Source organism: Gastrolobium bilobum, unplaced genomic scaffold, assembly GCF_033153095.1.
Source record: "Gastrolobium bilobum isolate Gb01-03AN ecotype WA unplaced genomic scaffold, APGP_CSIRO_Gbil_v1 utg14708, whole genome shotgun sequence".
Classification (NCBI taxonomy): Eukaryota; Viridiplantae; Streptophyta; class Magnoliopsida; order Fabales; family Fabaceae; genus Gastrolobium; species Gastrolobium bilobum.
The window spans coordinates 123,555-141,023 of record NW_026898255.1 but is presented as its reverse complement, the minus strand read 5'-3'; the positions used below and the strand labels follow the sequence as shown (position 1 = coordinate 141,023).

Genomic DNA, 17,469 nt, shown 5'->3' with positions numbered 1-17,469 from the left:
TACAATAACTTTAAATTTGGGTTTAGACTTTCAGGAGGGCCACAAAAGATAAGAGCATAAAATATATATCTTAACTGTATACTTAATAGAATTAAAGTTTATCTATCTTAGGTAATTATATATCTTAATAATTGTTAATTGGGAGTTACTAAACTGATGTTGCTTGAGATATATCTCATGTATGTGAGATAAATATGTAGGGTCCACACTGTAAAACAAAAGAAAAAAAAATTAAAAAAAGTTTGCACTAAATTCGATGAGTGTATAACGTGAGAGAGCTATCTCCAATGAAATGAGAAAAGTTTTTCCCTTGTTAATTTGTCACTTTGGAATCTTTTTATACATATAATTTGATATAAGATTTTATGATTCTCATTCAGCATGTAAATTGAAATTTTTTTACACACCCTTTGATTTGTGTGGTGACGTGAGTTCTACACATAATTTTTCTAATATATGGTCCCGCATATTTTTTGTCTCAACATTGTCACGTAACTTCAAAATTATAAAACCCTTTGATATATAGTATAGGAAATTCTTTAGCCTCTTGAATCAGTTTAACTATAGTGATCGATGTGATTTTGATAACCTCTTAATCTATTTAAATTGTTCATGTTTGTGGGGGGAACGATGTTATAATGCTCAAGAGAATATTGAAATAGTAAAACGAACTAAGTCTCGCCCAATGTTTATGGGGGGAACGATGTTAGATATATGCTGACTAACATGTAATTTTAGAGCTCTATGTGATACAGCCAATGCCACAAGAATCTGCATAATCAAACCCATTTTTTTAAATTTACTAGCAACTGAAAATTTCCATGAACCGTTTGAATGTTTCCCAATAATCCCCCCCTTTGAAATGGATATAGGGTCCAAATTGATAATATCTTGGTTCAACAGCCTTCCGAGCCTTTTCTGGTTGGCTTGTGTGATGAGAAAAACAAAACTTGATTTTCTACTCACAAAAATTTCACAAGAGCATTGAAATTGATCTCATTTTGTTGAATGGCTTCTCTAACCACAACAGCGTCCCTATCAGGTGGGTCAAGCATCCACAAGGACAAAGCAGTGCAGTTCATGGATGAAAATCCATCTTCGTATCTTTGAAGTTGACTTATCAAGTCTTCTCCTTACACTGCCTTGTAGGTCTCCCTGAGTTCATTTTTCAAGCTGGGTTAGGCAAGCCAGAGATGGAATTAGTTGGCTGAAACCCCAAAAAGAATCGTGAATTTTCTTGCAATCAAGTTCAAAATTGTGGTTTGCCATGATTATAATATTGGTAGCCATATGAGGAAAACAGTGGAATGGTTGCTTCATTCATGTAGATAGTTCAGCCTGACATGTATTCAATCAGCCATTACTTGAAGGGTAAGGCAGGAATCCTACATTTTGTGCATTCGATGGAAAGGAAAATGGTATATGGTGGAATCATCATTCACTAAATGTTATAGGGTGAGCTTCAAAGTTCAAAAAGCTGAGGGCAAGTGCATTTGAGTTGATGGTGATGTGTAACGCAGGTTGTACTGGTTTATGCATGCCATGTGAAGTTTATTTTTTAGCTGAAATTTTTGTTGGCGTCCAAGTAAGACTATGGGTGCAGTTTGCTTCTTGTTGTCAATAAAGACGTATACTTTGTCTGATTCAATATTTGTTCTGCGGTTCTGTTATCTCTAACAAGGGCCTAAAGGGATTTCTTAGGCTTAAAATGGACCCTTCCAGGGTAGTGATGGGGCCTGTCTTGATGCAAAAGAGGCACCTCATTGAATTTCTTAGCTGAATTTTCAGATTCTGCTAAGGCTTACCAGTGTGTGGAAGGAAGCTCAAAGCTACAGTGTTTTCAGGTCAAGAATGACGCCATTTTCTTCTAGAACATTGTTTTGTAATAGGAACAGATCAAGGGCGTCTCAAGTACTTAACTGAGGACAGATTGATTGCTGAGGACTTGGGAGGATGTGGAAGCCTTCATTCAAAGAGCAATTTCCTTCATTTCATTTTCACCTCGATGGCAAAGTGAATCTTAATGGGAGAGTGATAGGGTCCCTCGGAATTGGGAGGCAAAATTAGTTAGGACTTAGGAGGATCATTATATGTAGAAGGGAGGAAAACGAGAGAGGCAAACAAGTTGTAGGCTATGTTGGGGCACCAATGGATGTTTGGGAGAAAGCTGGCTTCTCCAATTGCAAGTATTGTATCTGTTCAATTTGATGCACATTATCTATGATTATTTTGTTATGCCTTGTATCATCTATAAACTGTAATGAATATTTTAAGTGACATGTTCAGAAAATATTGTAAGGTGGGACTGAGATGTCTTTTCAGTAATAATGGTCTGCGATGCATTGATAAATTCATGTTTCACTAACATTATCAAGATGAAAGTAAGTAAAATATGTGATAAATTTACAACACGACATAGTGTAATTTTTCCATCAGATCTTGTTATTGTTACAATGAAGAAAGAATGTCTTCGTCGCGAAATACAAATGGCTGCATAGAAGCTTCTTACTTGTCAAATGGCGAGTGTGCACCTTCACTCTCTTACGTGGTTGTTTACTCATTCTCAGCGAGGTAATCGGCAAGCTGCAGGCTCACTTATAATATTTTGTGTCTCTCTCAAATGAATTTATAAAGAAAGGGAACTGTAGTAGATTGAGTAAACCCCTACATTTGCTCCTCACAAATTTGGAAGCAGACAAATTAGTCATGAGCATGCAAAAATCCCACCTTGGTATGTCATAACCATAGATGTCAATCATATTACTTTTAGACTTTGTATAAAATATGACTTGACCCTTGTGCTTCTTAAGAATTAAGATGAGATGTGTGTAAGGAGATCGATGAAAAGAGAGAGAATTATGAAAAACTGAATGTATGTTAACTTTACAAGATTCAGTGCTCTATTTATATTACAATACTACATTAGCCAATATTGAAAATTGATATGAAGAAGTTGCAACTAACTAACTAACTGACACATGATTAGTTGCTGAGTTGGCATGTGTGCTAACTTGAGCTGGTAGTATGTTATTGTTCATTACCCCCCACCCAAGAAGCGGGATGATGAATATCAAAGAGACCCAGCTTCTTGACATTTAAATTGAAAGGCTGAGGATGTAATGCTTTTGTAAAGATGTCTGCGACTTGAGCTTCAGAGGAAACTGGAAGCAAATGTAGAAGAACTGCGTTATTCTTTTCACGGGTAATATGGAAATCTAGCTCTATGTGTTTGGACCGCTCATGGAAAGCTGGATTATGTGCAAGATAAATGGTTGATCTGTTATCACAAAAGACAGAAGCAGGTTTTGTAGGAACAAGATAGCGATCCTTGAGAAGAAAGTGAAGTCATTGGAGCTCATATGTCAGGCTTGCTAAAGATCGATATTCAGCCTCCGTGGAAGAACGAGAAACAGTGCTTTGTTTCTTCAATTTCCATGAGACTAGAGCAGATCCAATGAATATGCAGAAGCCAGTGATGGAGCGTCTAGTGTCCAAACAACATGCCCAATCTGCGTCAGCAAAAGCAGAAACATGGGTGTTGTTATTTGCAGGGAAGAGTAATCTTTTCCCTGTAGAACATTTTAAGTAACGTAGTATTCTGAGTGTTGTGATATGGTGGGACTGCATAGGATTAACAACGTATTGGTTTAATTGTTGTACAGAGAAGGCAATATCTGGTCTTGTGGTCGTCAAATAGAGAAGACGACCAATAAGACGTTTGTAGGATGTAGCATCTTGAGAAGGTTCTCCTTGTATACGTTGCATTTTCTGAGAAGGATCAAAAGGTGTAGTTGCAGGTTTGGCAGCCAACAATCCGCCATCTTGAAGTAACTCAAGACAATATTTACGTTGATTCACAGCAATTCCTTTAAAAGAACGAGAAAGTTCCAAGCCCAAAAAATAACAAGCTGGTTCAAGATTCTTTATTTTGAATTTGTTATCCAAGAAGTTCTTAACACGAAGTATCTCATTTGAATCATTTCCCGCAAGCAAAACATCATCCACATAAACTAACAGTGGTGTGAATGACGAATTAGCTTTGCGAACAAATAGAGAATGATCTGCTGATGACTGCTTGTAACCAAGAGATATCAATGAGGAAGACAATTTAGCATATCATTGGCGACTTGCTTGTTTCAAACCATATAATGATTTTTGGAGTTTGCAAAACTTGTTGGGAAGTGGAGAAATGAATCCAGGTGGAATACTCATATAGACATCTTCATGAAGATCTCCGTAGAGAAAAGCATTGTTGACATCAAGTTGTTGAAATATCCAACCATGGGCAGTAGCCAAAGAGAGAAGAACATTGTTGACCTAGGGTCGTGGTGTGTCATCCGGGTAGGAGCACACTAGGAAGTCTCGGGTGTATATGGATGGAAGGGGTACCTTGATTGTGGTTCTTGGAACACGCCTTGGATGAGACCCGTAGGCTTATATGCCGATGACGTTGCATGGTATTGGTAGCTACCATTCCAACTTCGTCGTATTTTATATCCCGATATTCCCCAGTTTCTCTAAATCCCTTGCTATATCCCGTTTTGAAAGTGGTTGTTTTATATTATTTATATGTATCGAAGCGAACCATTGAGCGGAGTTTTCTTCAGAACCTCTGGGTTACTGAAATATATCCGTATATCTCACCCCGTCTTGGGGCACTATTTCAGGAGGTAGCAGTGGCAGTGGAGCGGCGGGCAAGAAGCCCGCAGGATGACTAGTGGGAGCACCTTTACCATTTTGCATTTTGTTGGCCATGTGGCCTAGGCTAGACTTAGGGCATGAACATCTCATATGTATGTAGGATGAGTTTCATTAGCATATTTGTTCATGTCGTTTTGCCTAAGTCTAGTAGTCATGTCGTTTAAGCTTATGTTTCGAATTGTAGTGAAAGTTGTAATAATTGTAAGTTGTAATTTAAAGTTGAAGTTGTAAGTTGTAACATGTAAGTTAAATGTTGTAATTGTACCTTGGATGCATGATGTATTACGATGGAAGGGCCTTAGGCCTATTTTAGGTTATGATTATTTATATGTCGAGAATTTGCATGAAAATGGATCTTGGTGATTGAAACAAGTTAAGGATTATAAAGTGAGCTATATTGTGTAATAAATATAAACTGAGTTGGGTTGTAAGTGTCTCAAGGCATTGTTGGTCCTTGTGTGTGTCACCCATTGGATTATTAGGTATACTTGAGGTACTAGAGAGCTTATGCAAATTTGGAGATTTTAGGAAAAACAAAGGAAACTTTGGCGAAATTTCGGTAGAATTGGCAGATTTTAGACGAATTTTGGGAGAGCATATCTCCCTCCACAGAGGTCCAATAGGGACGTGCCATATGCCATTTTAACCCTTGAGATGTCCCCTACATTGTGTCAAAATATGAGAATATTATGGGTTCCACGAAGCCCTGTAGAAGCCAGTGAAAACCGACTGTCCAGAACCCTCTTATGTAGGGGCTGTTTCTGGCAGTTTTTGGGAAATTAATTCCCGCTTCGTTTCTCAGTCAAATTAAGCATATGATATATCAAATTGAAGTTTGAGGTGTCTAGTTTGTAAAATAAAAATTTAAGAGCAATTGGATGAGTGGATTCTCTGCAGTAATTCGTGGAGTGAGTGTGGTTTTGAGCTGTTTTGGGGTTGGTTGGCAGTTTTGTTTGTCCAACTTCAAACGGTGATAAGCGGAGCAAATGAGCTCCGATTAAAGTGTGTGATAGATTTTTAGAAAGGGAATTAAATAAGAAAAAAAGATAACTAGAGAGGAAGGTCTGATTTTGTCCGGTGTGTTCGCAGAAAAATAATTAGTGAACCATGTTCGGATAGGTAAAAACGTAAGATTGACAAATTGGCTAAGTGGGTTTATGGGAACCCCATAGTGACTTATAATAAGTAAAGTAAGATGTAAAAATAGTTTAAATAAGTATTCCGCAAGAGTTTACAGTTATGGTCACAACTTTTAATTATTACGCTTATATTGTTTTAAATGCTCGCGTAATAATCGGAAAAAGTTTATTCGCATTTTTATAAATGAATTGTTTTGATTGTAACTGCGCTTAATATTATAATTAATGTTAACAATACCGGTGTACAACGGGCTGTTACAGGTTCTGTTTTTGGAAATGGAAAATAAGTTTCAAAAAATATGACATGGCGGGATATGAATATTGTGTGAGCTAAAAGATCATAGAGTATATAACCTTTTGTGTTTGGTTGAAATCCAAGAAATGCACATTTTATGGCTCGGGGATCAAACTTTGAACGAACCTTTAGGTGGATAAGGATGGGAGGTAGATTGTATAGCTTTTGAAAGGGACTTTTGTTTTGAAGAACAGGTGATGTAATTCGGATGATTAGGTGGGTTGCATGGGTTACAACATAGCACCAAAGTTTAGGGGGTAGGTTGGCTTGAAATGTCAAAGCTCTAGCAACATTTAATATGTGACGACGCTTTCTTTTCACTATTCCATTTTGCTGTGGAGTTTCAACACATGTACGTTGATGAATAATTCCCTTGTCATTGTAGAATTCAGTCATGATAAATTCTGGTCAATTATCTAACCGTATGGTTTTAACTCTGTGTTGAAATTGATTTTCTACATAATTGACAAAATTTTGTAAAGAACTCCTCGTTTTTTATTTTGTTTTCATCAGAATGAGCCATGTATAACGGTTGCAATCATTTACTAGTGTGAGGAAGTATTTGTGACCATGTAATGATGGGGTTGAGTAAGGACCCCATATGTCTGCCTGTAAGATTTGGAAGGGGTTTTCAGTAGCTGTGGAGCTTAAAGGGAAAGGGAGTTTGGACTGTTTTGCAAATTGGCGTATTTTTTTGAAACTTATTGTTTCATTAGTGTGCGTCACCTGAATTTCTTCTTGTACTTTTTTTTTTGCTTAAAGACGAAAAGCTAGCAGGCTGACTCAGGGCTATATAAAGATTAATGTCATAATAAACCCACCTCAGTGTAGCTTTGAACCTTAAATAATTTTCCGTTAGTTTAATTCAAGCCAGTGACCCTTACGAATATTCAATGAAATTATCTAATTTTCTCTTTTTAAAAATATATATTTAGAACCACAATGTATGCTTCTAGTTTTATTTCTTGTCCGACTAATATATATCTTGTCGACAATACTCTTCGCAAAATAAATAAATAAATAAATGAAATAAAAATAAAAATTGGCTAATGCTTTTGGAATTAGTTTAGTTTCAATTAAACTGATATTGTATCCTTTTGGAGTTGGCTAATGCTTCTGGAGGTGGTGAACCTAATTGGAGAGCCTTGCAAGATTTCTATTCTATATAGATATGATTTATTTCCTAAACAAATGTAACTCTTTGTTCACCTTACTAAGCTTTCATTGGGCTGATCCTTGTTTTGACTACTGGTTATTTTATAACTATAAGCCAAATGTGAATGTGTGAGGCCCATTGTGATTTTGCCACTCAGCTGAAGATGAATCTTTTATACACTAAGCAACACATCAAAACATCAGCGTTTTGTGTGATGGCTTAAGTGTATACTTGTTCCCTTTTGTCCGTGTGTTGATCATTAGAAAATTCATTATGATATTTTTGCTCTCTCTCCTGAAAAAGAAAATGCTCTCTGTTAGGGTTTGTGAGCGTGAGTGTTTTGTGCAAACACTGAGTGAATCTTTGTGAATCTGGTTATGCTACTTTGGAGAACCTTGTTCATCTCGACAAGATGGTTCGATTGATCGGTGGATTTTTCTGTTTGGTGTACAAACTGGTGAAGAGGGAAATCTGCAAGGAAGAACGGAGAAGCTCGTGGTGTGTAGCTTGGGTGTTCTTTAAAGGAACAACGTTTCCTTGGTGTCTTGTGAAGATTGGGAAGTTCTCTTCATCCTTTTGTATTCTTATCTTACCGGTTATGGGTTCTGTCTCTTGAGTTCTTTAATTCATGATTCTTTGTCCTGTTAATTTCTTGCAATTAGTTTCTCCATGTTTTGATTATGTATAGCTGTTACTGTATGCTTCAAACTCTGGTTCTTATTTTCTGATCTTGAATAAAGTTCGTAATCAGAGGGCGTTTAACCATCTTTAGGCCCCAGGACGTAGGAAACTCACTGACACTGAGTTTCTGAACCTGTAAAATACTGGTGTATCATTCTTTATGCTTTCTTTATTCTGTCTTGCCATGTTCTTTGCGTTACTGTTTGCGAAAAGTATTCCCAAAATTACTACAAGTGGTATCAGGAGCTTAGGTTCCATTTCTCTTTCTGTCTTTTTCTTTGGTCTGTCGTACTCCCCCCCCCCCCCCTCTTCCATTCGGTTTGCTTGCTCAGCTGTGGAGGTTCGGCAAGATGGGCATCACTAAGCTGGAGGTGGAGAAATTTGATGGGAGAAGTGATTTCAATATGTGGAAAATTAAAATGAAGGCTGTGTTGGTCCAGCAAAAATGTGAGGATGCAATTGAAGCTGAAAAGGACCTGCCTGAAAACTTGACACCAAAAGAAAAGAAGGACCTGCTATCTTTAGCCCATAGTCTTATAGTTATCAATATCTTTGATAGTGTACTGCGTAGGATTAGCAAGATCACTGACCCTCATGAGCTCTGGCTGAAGTTAGAGAGTCTGTATCAAACCAAGTCAGCCCCCAACAAAATGTTCTTGAAGGAAAGATTTTTTTCCTTCAAGATGGACCCTGGTAAGTGTCTAGAGGACAACCTAGATGAGTTTAATAGGTTAACTCTACAGCTTGAGAATGCAGGGGTTGTTGTCTCTGAAGAGGATCAAATATTGATCCTCTTGAATTCTCTTCCTAACTCCTACAGAGGGGTTAAGGATGCTATAAAATACAGTAAGGGGGATATGACCATTGATGAAATTACTGAGGCCTTGAGGGCTAGAGAAGTTGAAATAATTTCTCATAAAAAGCCTACTGCTGAGGCCTCTATGTTAAAGGGAAGGGAAATAAAAAGGGAAAGTCAAACAGTAAGAAGAAGGGGAACAACAATACTGTTCCCCAAGGTAATCAAAGTGTCCAGGGAAACCAAGATAAGAGTCAAGGTCAACCACAAGCCAAGCTTGTGTGCTGGCACTATCATAAAGAGGGCCACCTGAAAAGGCATTGCCCTGAAAACCCAAAGAGTGTCCCCAAACAGCAAGGTAAAACTGAGTATGCAAATGTACTCACTAAGTTTGACAGTGTTGAAACACTGGTTCTGTCTGATAAAACTTTTGAAGATGAATGGGTGATGGATTCTGGGTGTACATATCATATGACACCCAGAAAAAAGTGGCTTAGTGGGCTGGAGTCTCAAAGGGGTGGCAAAGTCTTAACGGGGAATGACCAAGTGTGTGAAATAAAAGGTGTGGGGTCTGTCATGTTCAAGATGGGTGATGGGAGCTGTAAAATTCTAAAGGAAGTTAGATTTGTTCCCACATTAAGGAGAAACTTGATCTCCTTAGGGATGCTTGACTCTAGTGGCCTTGAGTTTAAAAGTAAGCAAGGACTACTTGATATTTTCAAGGGATCACAAGTCCTCATGAGAGGAAAACTTGTGAATGGCCTCTATATATTAGAAGGCCAAGCTGTCACACAAAAAGCCTATGTGGCAGCTGCCAAAGTTGATGAATCCATTCTCTGGCATAGGAGACTTGGACACATCAGCAACCAGGGGCTGTCTGAGCTGTATAAGCAAGGTATTATTAGCTCAAAAGAGGCAACTTGTGTGGAGTTTTGTGAAAACTGTATTTTGAGAAAAACTCACAAGCTCCCCTTTGCTGCTGCTAGCAATACCTCTAAGGCAGTGCTTGAATATGTCCATTCAGACCTGTGGGGATCTCCAAATATCCCTAGTTCATTATCTGGATGTCACTATTTCTTTTCAATAGTTGACTCATATTCCAGAAGGGTCTGGACCTATTTTCTAAAACATAAGGATCAAACTTTTGTTAGTTTCAAGGATTGGAAAATCCTGGTTGAGAATAAAACTGGAAAAAGGGTTAAAGTCCTTAGGACTGACAATGGCTTAAAATTTTGCAACAATCAGTTTGCTTATTTTTGCAAGGAGCATGGGATCCAAAGGCATAGGACCTGTGCTGAAACACCCCAACAAAATGGGGTGGCTGAGAGGATGAATAGGATAATTTTGAATAAGGTGAGGTGCATGCTTGCTGAATCTGGTCTTGGCAAAATATTTTGGGCAGAGGCTGTTGCTACAGCCACCTATGTTATAAATAGGTGTCCCTCCTCCACCATAGACTTTAAGACCCCAATGGAACTTTGGTCCAATAAGCCACCCAATTTAAGTCACCTAAAACCCTTCGGGTGTCTTGCCTATATGCACATTAGGCAAGATAAATTGAGTTCTAGAGCCTTAAAGTCTGTCTTTATAGGGTACCCCCTTGGTGTAAAAGGTTACAAGCTTTGGCTTATAGCTGAAAGGAAGTGTGTGGTCAGTAGGGATGTCATTTTCAAAGAAAATATTTTCTACAAGGACATAACTAGTGAGTCGAGTTCTTCCCAACCTTCTGAAACTTTGCAGTTTCAAGTGGAGCAAGCTGCCATACCTGTACAGCATGCTGATAGGGAAGAATGGATGGAACAACCAGCTGTTCCTGGTCAACCAGAGCTAGAAACTGGTCCCCTTGATGAAGGTGGACAGGTTGAAGAGGGAAATGGTGGTCTTGATGACTACTTGCTGTCACGAGACAGAGTTAGGAGGAATATTAGACCTCCAAGTAGGTTTGCACATGTTGATGTGGTTGCATATGCCTTACAAGTAGGGGATGTGCTTGAATTAGATGAACATGCTACTTTTAAAGAGGCTATGAGACTGGAATCCAAGAGTAATTGGGTAAAAGCCGTGGATGAGGAAATGGATTCTTTAAAAAAGAATAACACATGGGTTCTGGTGGAGAGACCAAAGAAAAAGAGAGTAATTGGCTGTAAGTGGATTTATAAAAGAAAACCTGAAATACCAGGAGTGAAACCAGCAAGGTTCAAAGCTCGGGTAGTGGCAAAAGGGTACTCCCAGGTTGAAGGGATTGACTACAATGAGATCTTCTCACCTGTGGTCAAACATGTATCCACAAGGCTGATGTTATCTGCTGTTGCTATCTATGATTTAGAACTGGAGCAGCTTGATGTCAAGACTGCCTTCCTCCATGGCAATATTGATGAGCAAATCTATATGGAACAGCCTGAAGGCTTTGTAAAGAGGGGGACAGAAAACATGGTGTGCCTGCTGAAGAGATCATTATATGGTCTCAAACAGGCACCCAGACAATGGTATAAACGTTTTGATGATTTTGTTTTATCAAAAGGTTTTGTAGAAGTATTTTTGATCATTGTGTCTATTTTAAAAATTTACATGATGAATGTTACATTTATCTGTTAATATATGTGGATGATATGTTGATTGCATCTAAAAATTTAAGTGAAACAAATTCTGTTAAGAATATGCTGAAAAAGGAATTTGAAATGAAATTTCTTGGACTAGCCAAGAGGATCTTGGCATGGAAATTACAAGGACAAGGGAAGATAGACATCTATCTCTATCCCAGTCTGAGTATGTGAAAAAGGTTCTAAGAATCTTTGAGATGCATCAGTCCAAGCCTGTTAGCACTCCATTAGGTGCTCATTTTAGGTTGAAAGCTGTTTCTGGAGAATTATCTCCTGAAGAGACACAGTATATGTCATTTGTTCCCTATTCTAATGTTGTTGGTTGTTTAATGTATGCTATGATTGGCACAAGGCCAGACATAGCATATGGAGTTAGCATGATAAGCAGGTTTATGAGTAAACCTTGCAAAGAGCACTGGAGTGCAGTTAAATGGTTACTTAGATACTTAAATGGATCTATGAATTGCTGTTTAAATTTTTCTGCACTTGATTCTAATGATTTTAATATTGTTGGATATTGTGATTCTGATTATGCTGCTGATCTTGATAAACGTAGATCACTAACTGGTTTTGTGTTTACTGTGGGAGGTAATGTGGTGAGCTGGAAATGCAATCTCCAGCACATAGTTGCATTGTCAACAACAGAAGCTGAATATGTGACATTGACTGAAGCTGTCAAGGAAGCCATATGGTTAAAAGGTATAGTGTGTGAGTTGGGTTTTGGTAAGAACCCACCAAAGGTAAATTGTGACTCACAAAGTGCTATTCATCTTTCTAAAAATTCTGCATTTCATGAAAGAACAAAACATATTGATGTTAGGCTTAATTTTATTAGGGAGATAATAGCTAGTGAACAAGTATCTGTTGAAAAGATTTCTGGTATTATTAACCCTGCTGATATTTTTACGAAACCTGTACCTGTTAGCAAATTTAGACATGCTCTAGGTTTGCTAAAAATTGAATCACCATGATCATGCATTGCATATGGGCCTATTGGTTAAATGCCCACACCAAATCTGGTTTGTTGTTTTTTATTCTGATTTGTGTTTAGAAAATAGGTGGAGTTTTGTTGTATATAGATATATTTTATTTCCTAAACAAATTTACCTCTTTGTTCACCTTACTATGCTTTCATTGGGCTGATCCTTGTTTTGACTATTGGTTATTTTATAACTGTGGGCCAAATGTGAATGTGTGAGGCCCATTGTGATTTTGCCACTCAGCTGAAGATGGATCTTTTATACATTAAGAAACACATCAAAACGTCAGCGTTTTGTGTGATGGCTTAAGAGTATACTTGTTCCCTTTTGTCCGTGTGTTGATCATTAGAAAATTCATTCTGATATTTTGCTCTCTCTCCTGAAAAAGAAAATGCTCTTTGTTAGGGTTTGTGAGAGTGAGTTTTTTGTGCAAACACTGAGTGAATCTTTGTGAATCTGGCTATGCTACTTTGGAGAACCTTGTTCATCTCGACAAGACAGTTCGATTGATCGGTGGATTTTTCTGTTTGGTGTACAAACTGGTGAAGAGGGAAATCTGCAAGGAAGAACGGAGAAGCTCGTGGTGTGTAGCTTGGGTGTTCTTTAAAGGAACAACGTTTCCTTGGTGTCTTATGAAGATTAGGAAGTTCTCTTCACCCTTTTGTATTCTTATCTTACCGGTTATGGGTTCTGTCTCTTGAGTTCTTTAATTCATGATTCTTTGTCTTGTTAATTTCTTGCAATTAGTTTCTCCATATTTTGATTATGTATAGCTGTTACTATATGCTTCAAACTCTGGTTCGTATTTTCTGATCTTGAATAAAGTTCGTAATCAGAGGGCGTTTAACCCTCTTTAGGCCCCAGGACGTAGGAAACTCACTGACACTGAGTTTTTGAACCTATAAAATACTGGTGTATCATTCTTTATGCTTTCTTTATTCTGTCTTGCCATGTTCTTTGCGTTACTGTTTGCGAAAAGTATTCCCAAAATTACAACAATTTCCATGACTGCATGCATGGGTGCATGTACACTATCTGATCGTTGTGTTAGTTTTCATCCGGATATTCCTTAATCTGTGACAAAAGGAATTCGGCTTGACCTCTATAAGAGGGAAGAGCTCACATGGTTTTGGCGTTCCCGTGCCAAGTGGCTGGCTTTTGGTGACCAGAACAAACAAGCCTTTGTTCAATTCTATGTTTCTAATTTACTAATGTAGTTGCTTCTGACTGTGTTTGAGTTGTATGTGTAAATGCCAACTCGACTTTTATTTTTTTCAATATATTTTTTCTGTTCTTGAATTCAATATTTTTTTTCTGTTCTTGATTTCTTATCATCTATATTCGAGTACAAGCGTGCAGATTATGTAGATTTATTTAGTTCCTCCAACATTATGTTATCTTCGAAACTTGCTAGTGGTGAGGTGATGAAATGGACGAGATGATAGTTTAATTGCTCTTTAAGGGGGTATTTGGTAGGAGGTGAAAATTTATTTTCCTAGGAAAATGGGATAGAGAAAATTATTTGCCAATGTTTATTAGAAGATGAAGTAAAAGCAGTGTTTTAAAACCCCACCCCGTCTCCCGGGTTGACCCGGGTCAACCCTGACCCCTCCCCTCTGAGGGTTGGGGTCACAAGTTGGACCCTGTACGCATATCAACTCCTCCGACCCCTAAAACTCGGCCGGGTTTTAGTGACTCCCGGGTCAGAGGGGTCAAAGGGGGTTACTGCATGTTTTTTCTTTTTTTATAAATTCTATGAAACAACATCGTTTTATTAAAAAAAATAAAATAAAAATGCTTGCAAACCTAAATCTAATCGTTCTCTTCTCTCCCAACGACCTCGACATCTTCAATCTTCACCTTGTTGCCGTGAATCTTCTTGAAAATGTAAGAATTTTACTCATTCAAATGAAATCCTTACGGTCGTCGATGGAAAACAAAAACTCATTCTTACTTCCTTTAAATTTTCTTTTGTCATGGACCTTCTCAAAAGAAGAAGAACTGGGAAAGCGTAGTGACCCCATTAAAATATGAGTTTTATACTTTGGTATCTCTATACTTTAATTAGGTTGTGTAGTATTGATTTGTGGTTGTACTTGGTGAATTATGTTAATTATATTTTGAATTTTTGATGATTGGTGGTTTGTTTTTTAATATTTTCATATATGATATATATATATATATATTTTTTAATATATAAAACCGGGTCAGCGTAGTGACCCCATGACTCCTCGGTTGAACCCGTGACTCCATGGCTCCTGACCTCGGCCAGGTCGATGGTCGGGCCGGGTTTTTAAACACTGAGTAAAAATATGGTTGGGAAAAATAAAATTCCAAAATCATTTACTTTTCCTTATAAAATGGCTATAGAAGATTACTATTGATGGGGTGAAGTTATTTTTTTTCTATGTGGTGAAAAAATTAACACACAACATCAGTAAATTTAACTCAACATTCTTGAAAAAAATTTGGCCTAACAAACACCTTTTAGTAACTTATCTAGGACAAAAAAATTTCCATCATATTCTCGAAATTTTTTTTTTTTTTCTGGTAAAAAAAGTTTCTCCTCTACCAAACACCCCCTAATAGCCAAGCAGGAATTCATAATCACATAGTTTTAAACTAGATAGAGAACAAGGGGAAGTGGTGACTCTAGTAGTTTGTATTCCAATAAAGTAACAAAAATGGGGCATGAATTTACACAAAGGTGTTTCTTCAATGGAGAATGTAGAGGCCCCTTCATTCGAGTCATATAGAGGGATTTTTTCAATATGGTCCCGGACCATGATAAATTTGGTGGTACTTTTTCAAAAAAGGAAATATTTTTTTCTATTTATACTTCTGTTTTTCTTTTAAATTCTCTCACAATCTTTTTTTTCCTCCTATTTTTGGAAAAAGAGCACAAGCTTCTGGTCCACGGAAAACAAGCTCCATATAGAGCCAAATAATTTGTACTTGTGGGTCCCATTATCAGTGAGGCAAGGCGCCCTCACCCGCGTGTGTGAGGCACTTGCACATGTGAAAAGAATTAGGGGTAGTGAAAGAGTATTTGTTTTACTTTAAAAGTGTAGAAGTTGAACCCCTATAGGGGGCCTTCGTGATTGACTCAATAAATTGAGCCTACGAGACCTTTCCAAAAAACAAAATCCATATAGAATAGCAACTTTTCGTACCTTCAACTTATATTTGTTTTCTTTGGAAGAGACCAAACATTTTTTAAATATGACATTAGACTTGGCCATTGCACAATATTGTCTATATTTTTGTTAAAAAGCATAGAATCTTCCAACTGATATTGTAACTCTTACTCTTGTGGATTGTGGTTGCCAATTGAAGGATCATGAATTTAGGAAATTTGAGTTGTCTGGTGATCAAGAGAATGGTATAGATCAAGGTCCTTATGGAGCTTTTCAGGTGCAGTGTGACAAAAAAAAGGTGGAAGTGTTTATCGACTATGATGGCTCTCTAAACGAATAGAATAACAACTCATGAAATAATAGAATAATGTATGTGTCTTTGTGGAAAGTAGGGGATATTTATAGGTGAGTAGGAGTTTCCTTGGGAGGAAGACAAGATGGGAGGATGGGACCTAGCCACCATAGCTTGTCTTGCTTGGGCAAGACGTATAGCAGTTATTGTCAATGTACAATGGCTGCATGTGTATGGAAGAGAGAGGTACCTGGAATGGGTACGTTACTTGCACTTCAAAGGAAGAGGTCTTTAGTCAGCCCTTAATGTGGGCTTTTATGTAGGGTTTGGCTATTGGGCTGGCCGAACAAAATTGTTTACATGAATATCAATAACCAAATTTTCCAATACGTGACCAATATATTTGTCATTATAAGTAATTGGTCATGTTGCTTGATTCCAAGAATTTAGAAATGATTATAATTTGAGGCTTTGCTAGAGGATTTTCTTACTATTTAGAAGTTTGTGTTTGTCATAAAGTTTCCACTCACTAACTCATAAGAAAAAGGTTTGATGATATGAATAAATTCCATTGTTCCACATTCTTAAAAAAAAAATACATTGATAGTGTTCGGTCTTAGTAAACCGTAGATCTATATCGTAAAGGTATGCACTCAGAGATATCTATGAAAGCCAATACACCAATCACTGCGCAAAGACAAAAGGCGTATAGCCAAAATGTGGGTGTATGCACAGTGTTGGCAGCAATAGTAAATAGATCAAAAGTGTGTACCTGGGGTCTTTAGCCTCTTATTTATAGGGTTTGCCTTTGGGTTTCAAATTTCCCTTGATTGGCATGATAATTGCCTTATTTGTTAGGGATATGGATTTTATTCCTTGATCCTCCTTGGATTATGTTATTGTGATAAGACTCAGATAAATTCTGATCTCTTATTAGATATGTGGTTGAGATATGGATCCAGTCCATAACAGTCGCTCCCCATCCCGACAGTTCGGAAGCTTGGATTGTCGGGGTGTGGAAGCTTAATTAACACGTCGGTCATGCCGAGGTATAATCTTGAGTTCGTACTGGGTTATGGGGCAATTTTCTCTTCCTATCTCGGCTTTGTATTTGGCCTAGATGATCATTTCTCTCTATATTTCCTTTTACCCGGGATATATCCGTGCTTAAGCCATTAGAGGTGTGAGTTTGGATGAGGTAGAGATTTTGAGGCGTGTGTCAAGGTTTGATGTTACACTCTATTGTTGATTATGAGCTCGGTGTTTGGTCAAGGCCAATTTTATTTGTGATATTGAGTGACCGGTGTTCGTTGTTGAGTCATCTTTGTCTTAGACCTTGGTTTTAATTCGTGGCTTCATTCCTGAGTTCTTTTTATGACCGTCCTTATGAAGGCACCGAGGTTGACTTAATGTTGAGGTCACAGCCTGTTACATCTACCTGACTCTTCACCTATTCCGATTATTTGACGATTACGCTTTTCCATGTGTCATTCATCGATTAGTAGTTCGTGCGTTGTGGAGCATAAGCCGCCCTGGATCTTTGTAGGTCATGATGACATGCATTTAATGTTTTACCTACAAAATGACTCTTTTACCCCTGGCGTTTCAATTTTCGCGCCCATCGATTTAGCTTCACACATTTGTTCCTTTTAAGTTTTCCCTGCTTTTTGGGTTTTTTGAAGCATTTCCTGC

The 17,469-nt window shown here is 37.7% G+C and overlaps 1 protein-coding gene and 1 pseudogene across 1 annotated transcript; both read right to left on the bottom strand.

Annotated features, from left to right (window-relative positions):
- Positions 1 to 642: 642 nt before the first annotated feature.
- Positions 643 to 1,290, bottom strand: LOC133314247 (annexin D2-like; annotated as a pseudogene).
- A 2,055-nt stretch (positions 1,291 to 3,345) lies between these two features.
- Positions 3,346 to 8,158, bottom strand: LOC133314246 (uncharacterized mitochondrial protein AtMg00810-like). The gene is made up of 2 exons (XM_061515683.1): positions 8,087 to 8,158; positions 3,346 to 4,071 (listed from the first exon to the last, which is right to left on the bottom strand). Exons 1-2 carry the CDS (start codon positions 8,156 to 8,158, stop codon positions 3,346 to 3,348), a joined length of 798 nt encoding a protein of 265 aa, XP_061371667.1.
- Between the last annotated feature and the right edge of the window lie 9,311 nt (positions 8,159 to 17,469).

Bases quoted from the DNA above. Each gene is read 5' to 3' on its own strand.
- LOC133314246 (XM_061515683.1), bottom strand. From the start codon at position 8,158: ATGGCAAGACAGAATAAAGAAAGCATAAAGAATGATACACCAGTATTT. The intron at 4,072-8,086 runs GTGAGTTTCCTA...GGTTACAAGCAG, and splicing joins GGTTCAGAAACTCAGTGTCA to TCATCAGCAGATCATTCTCT.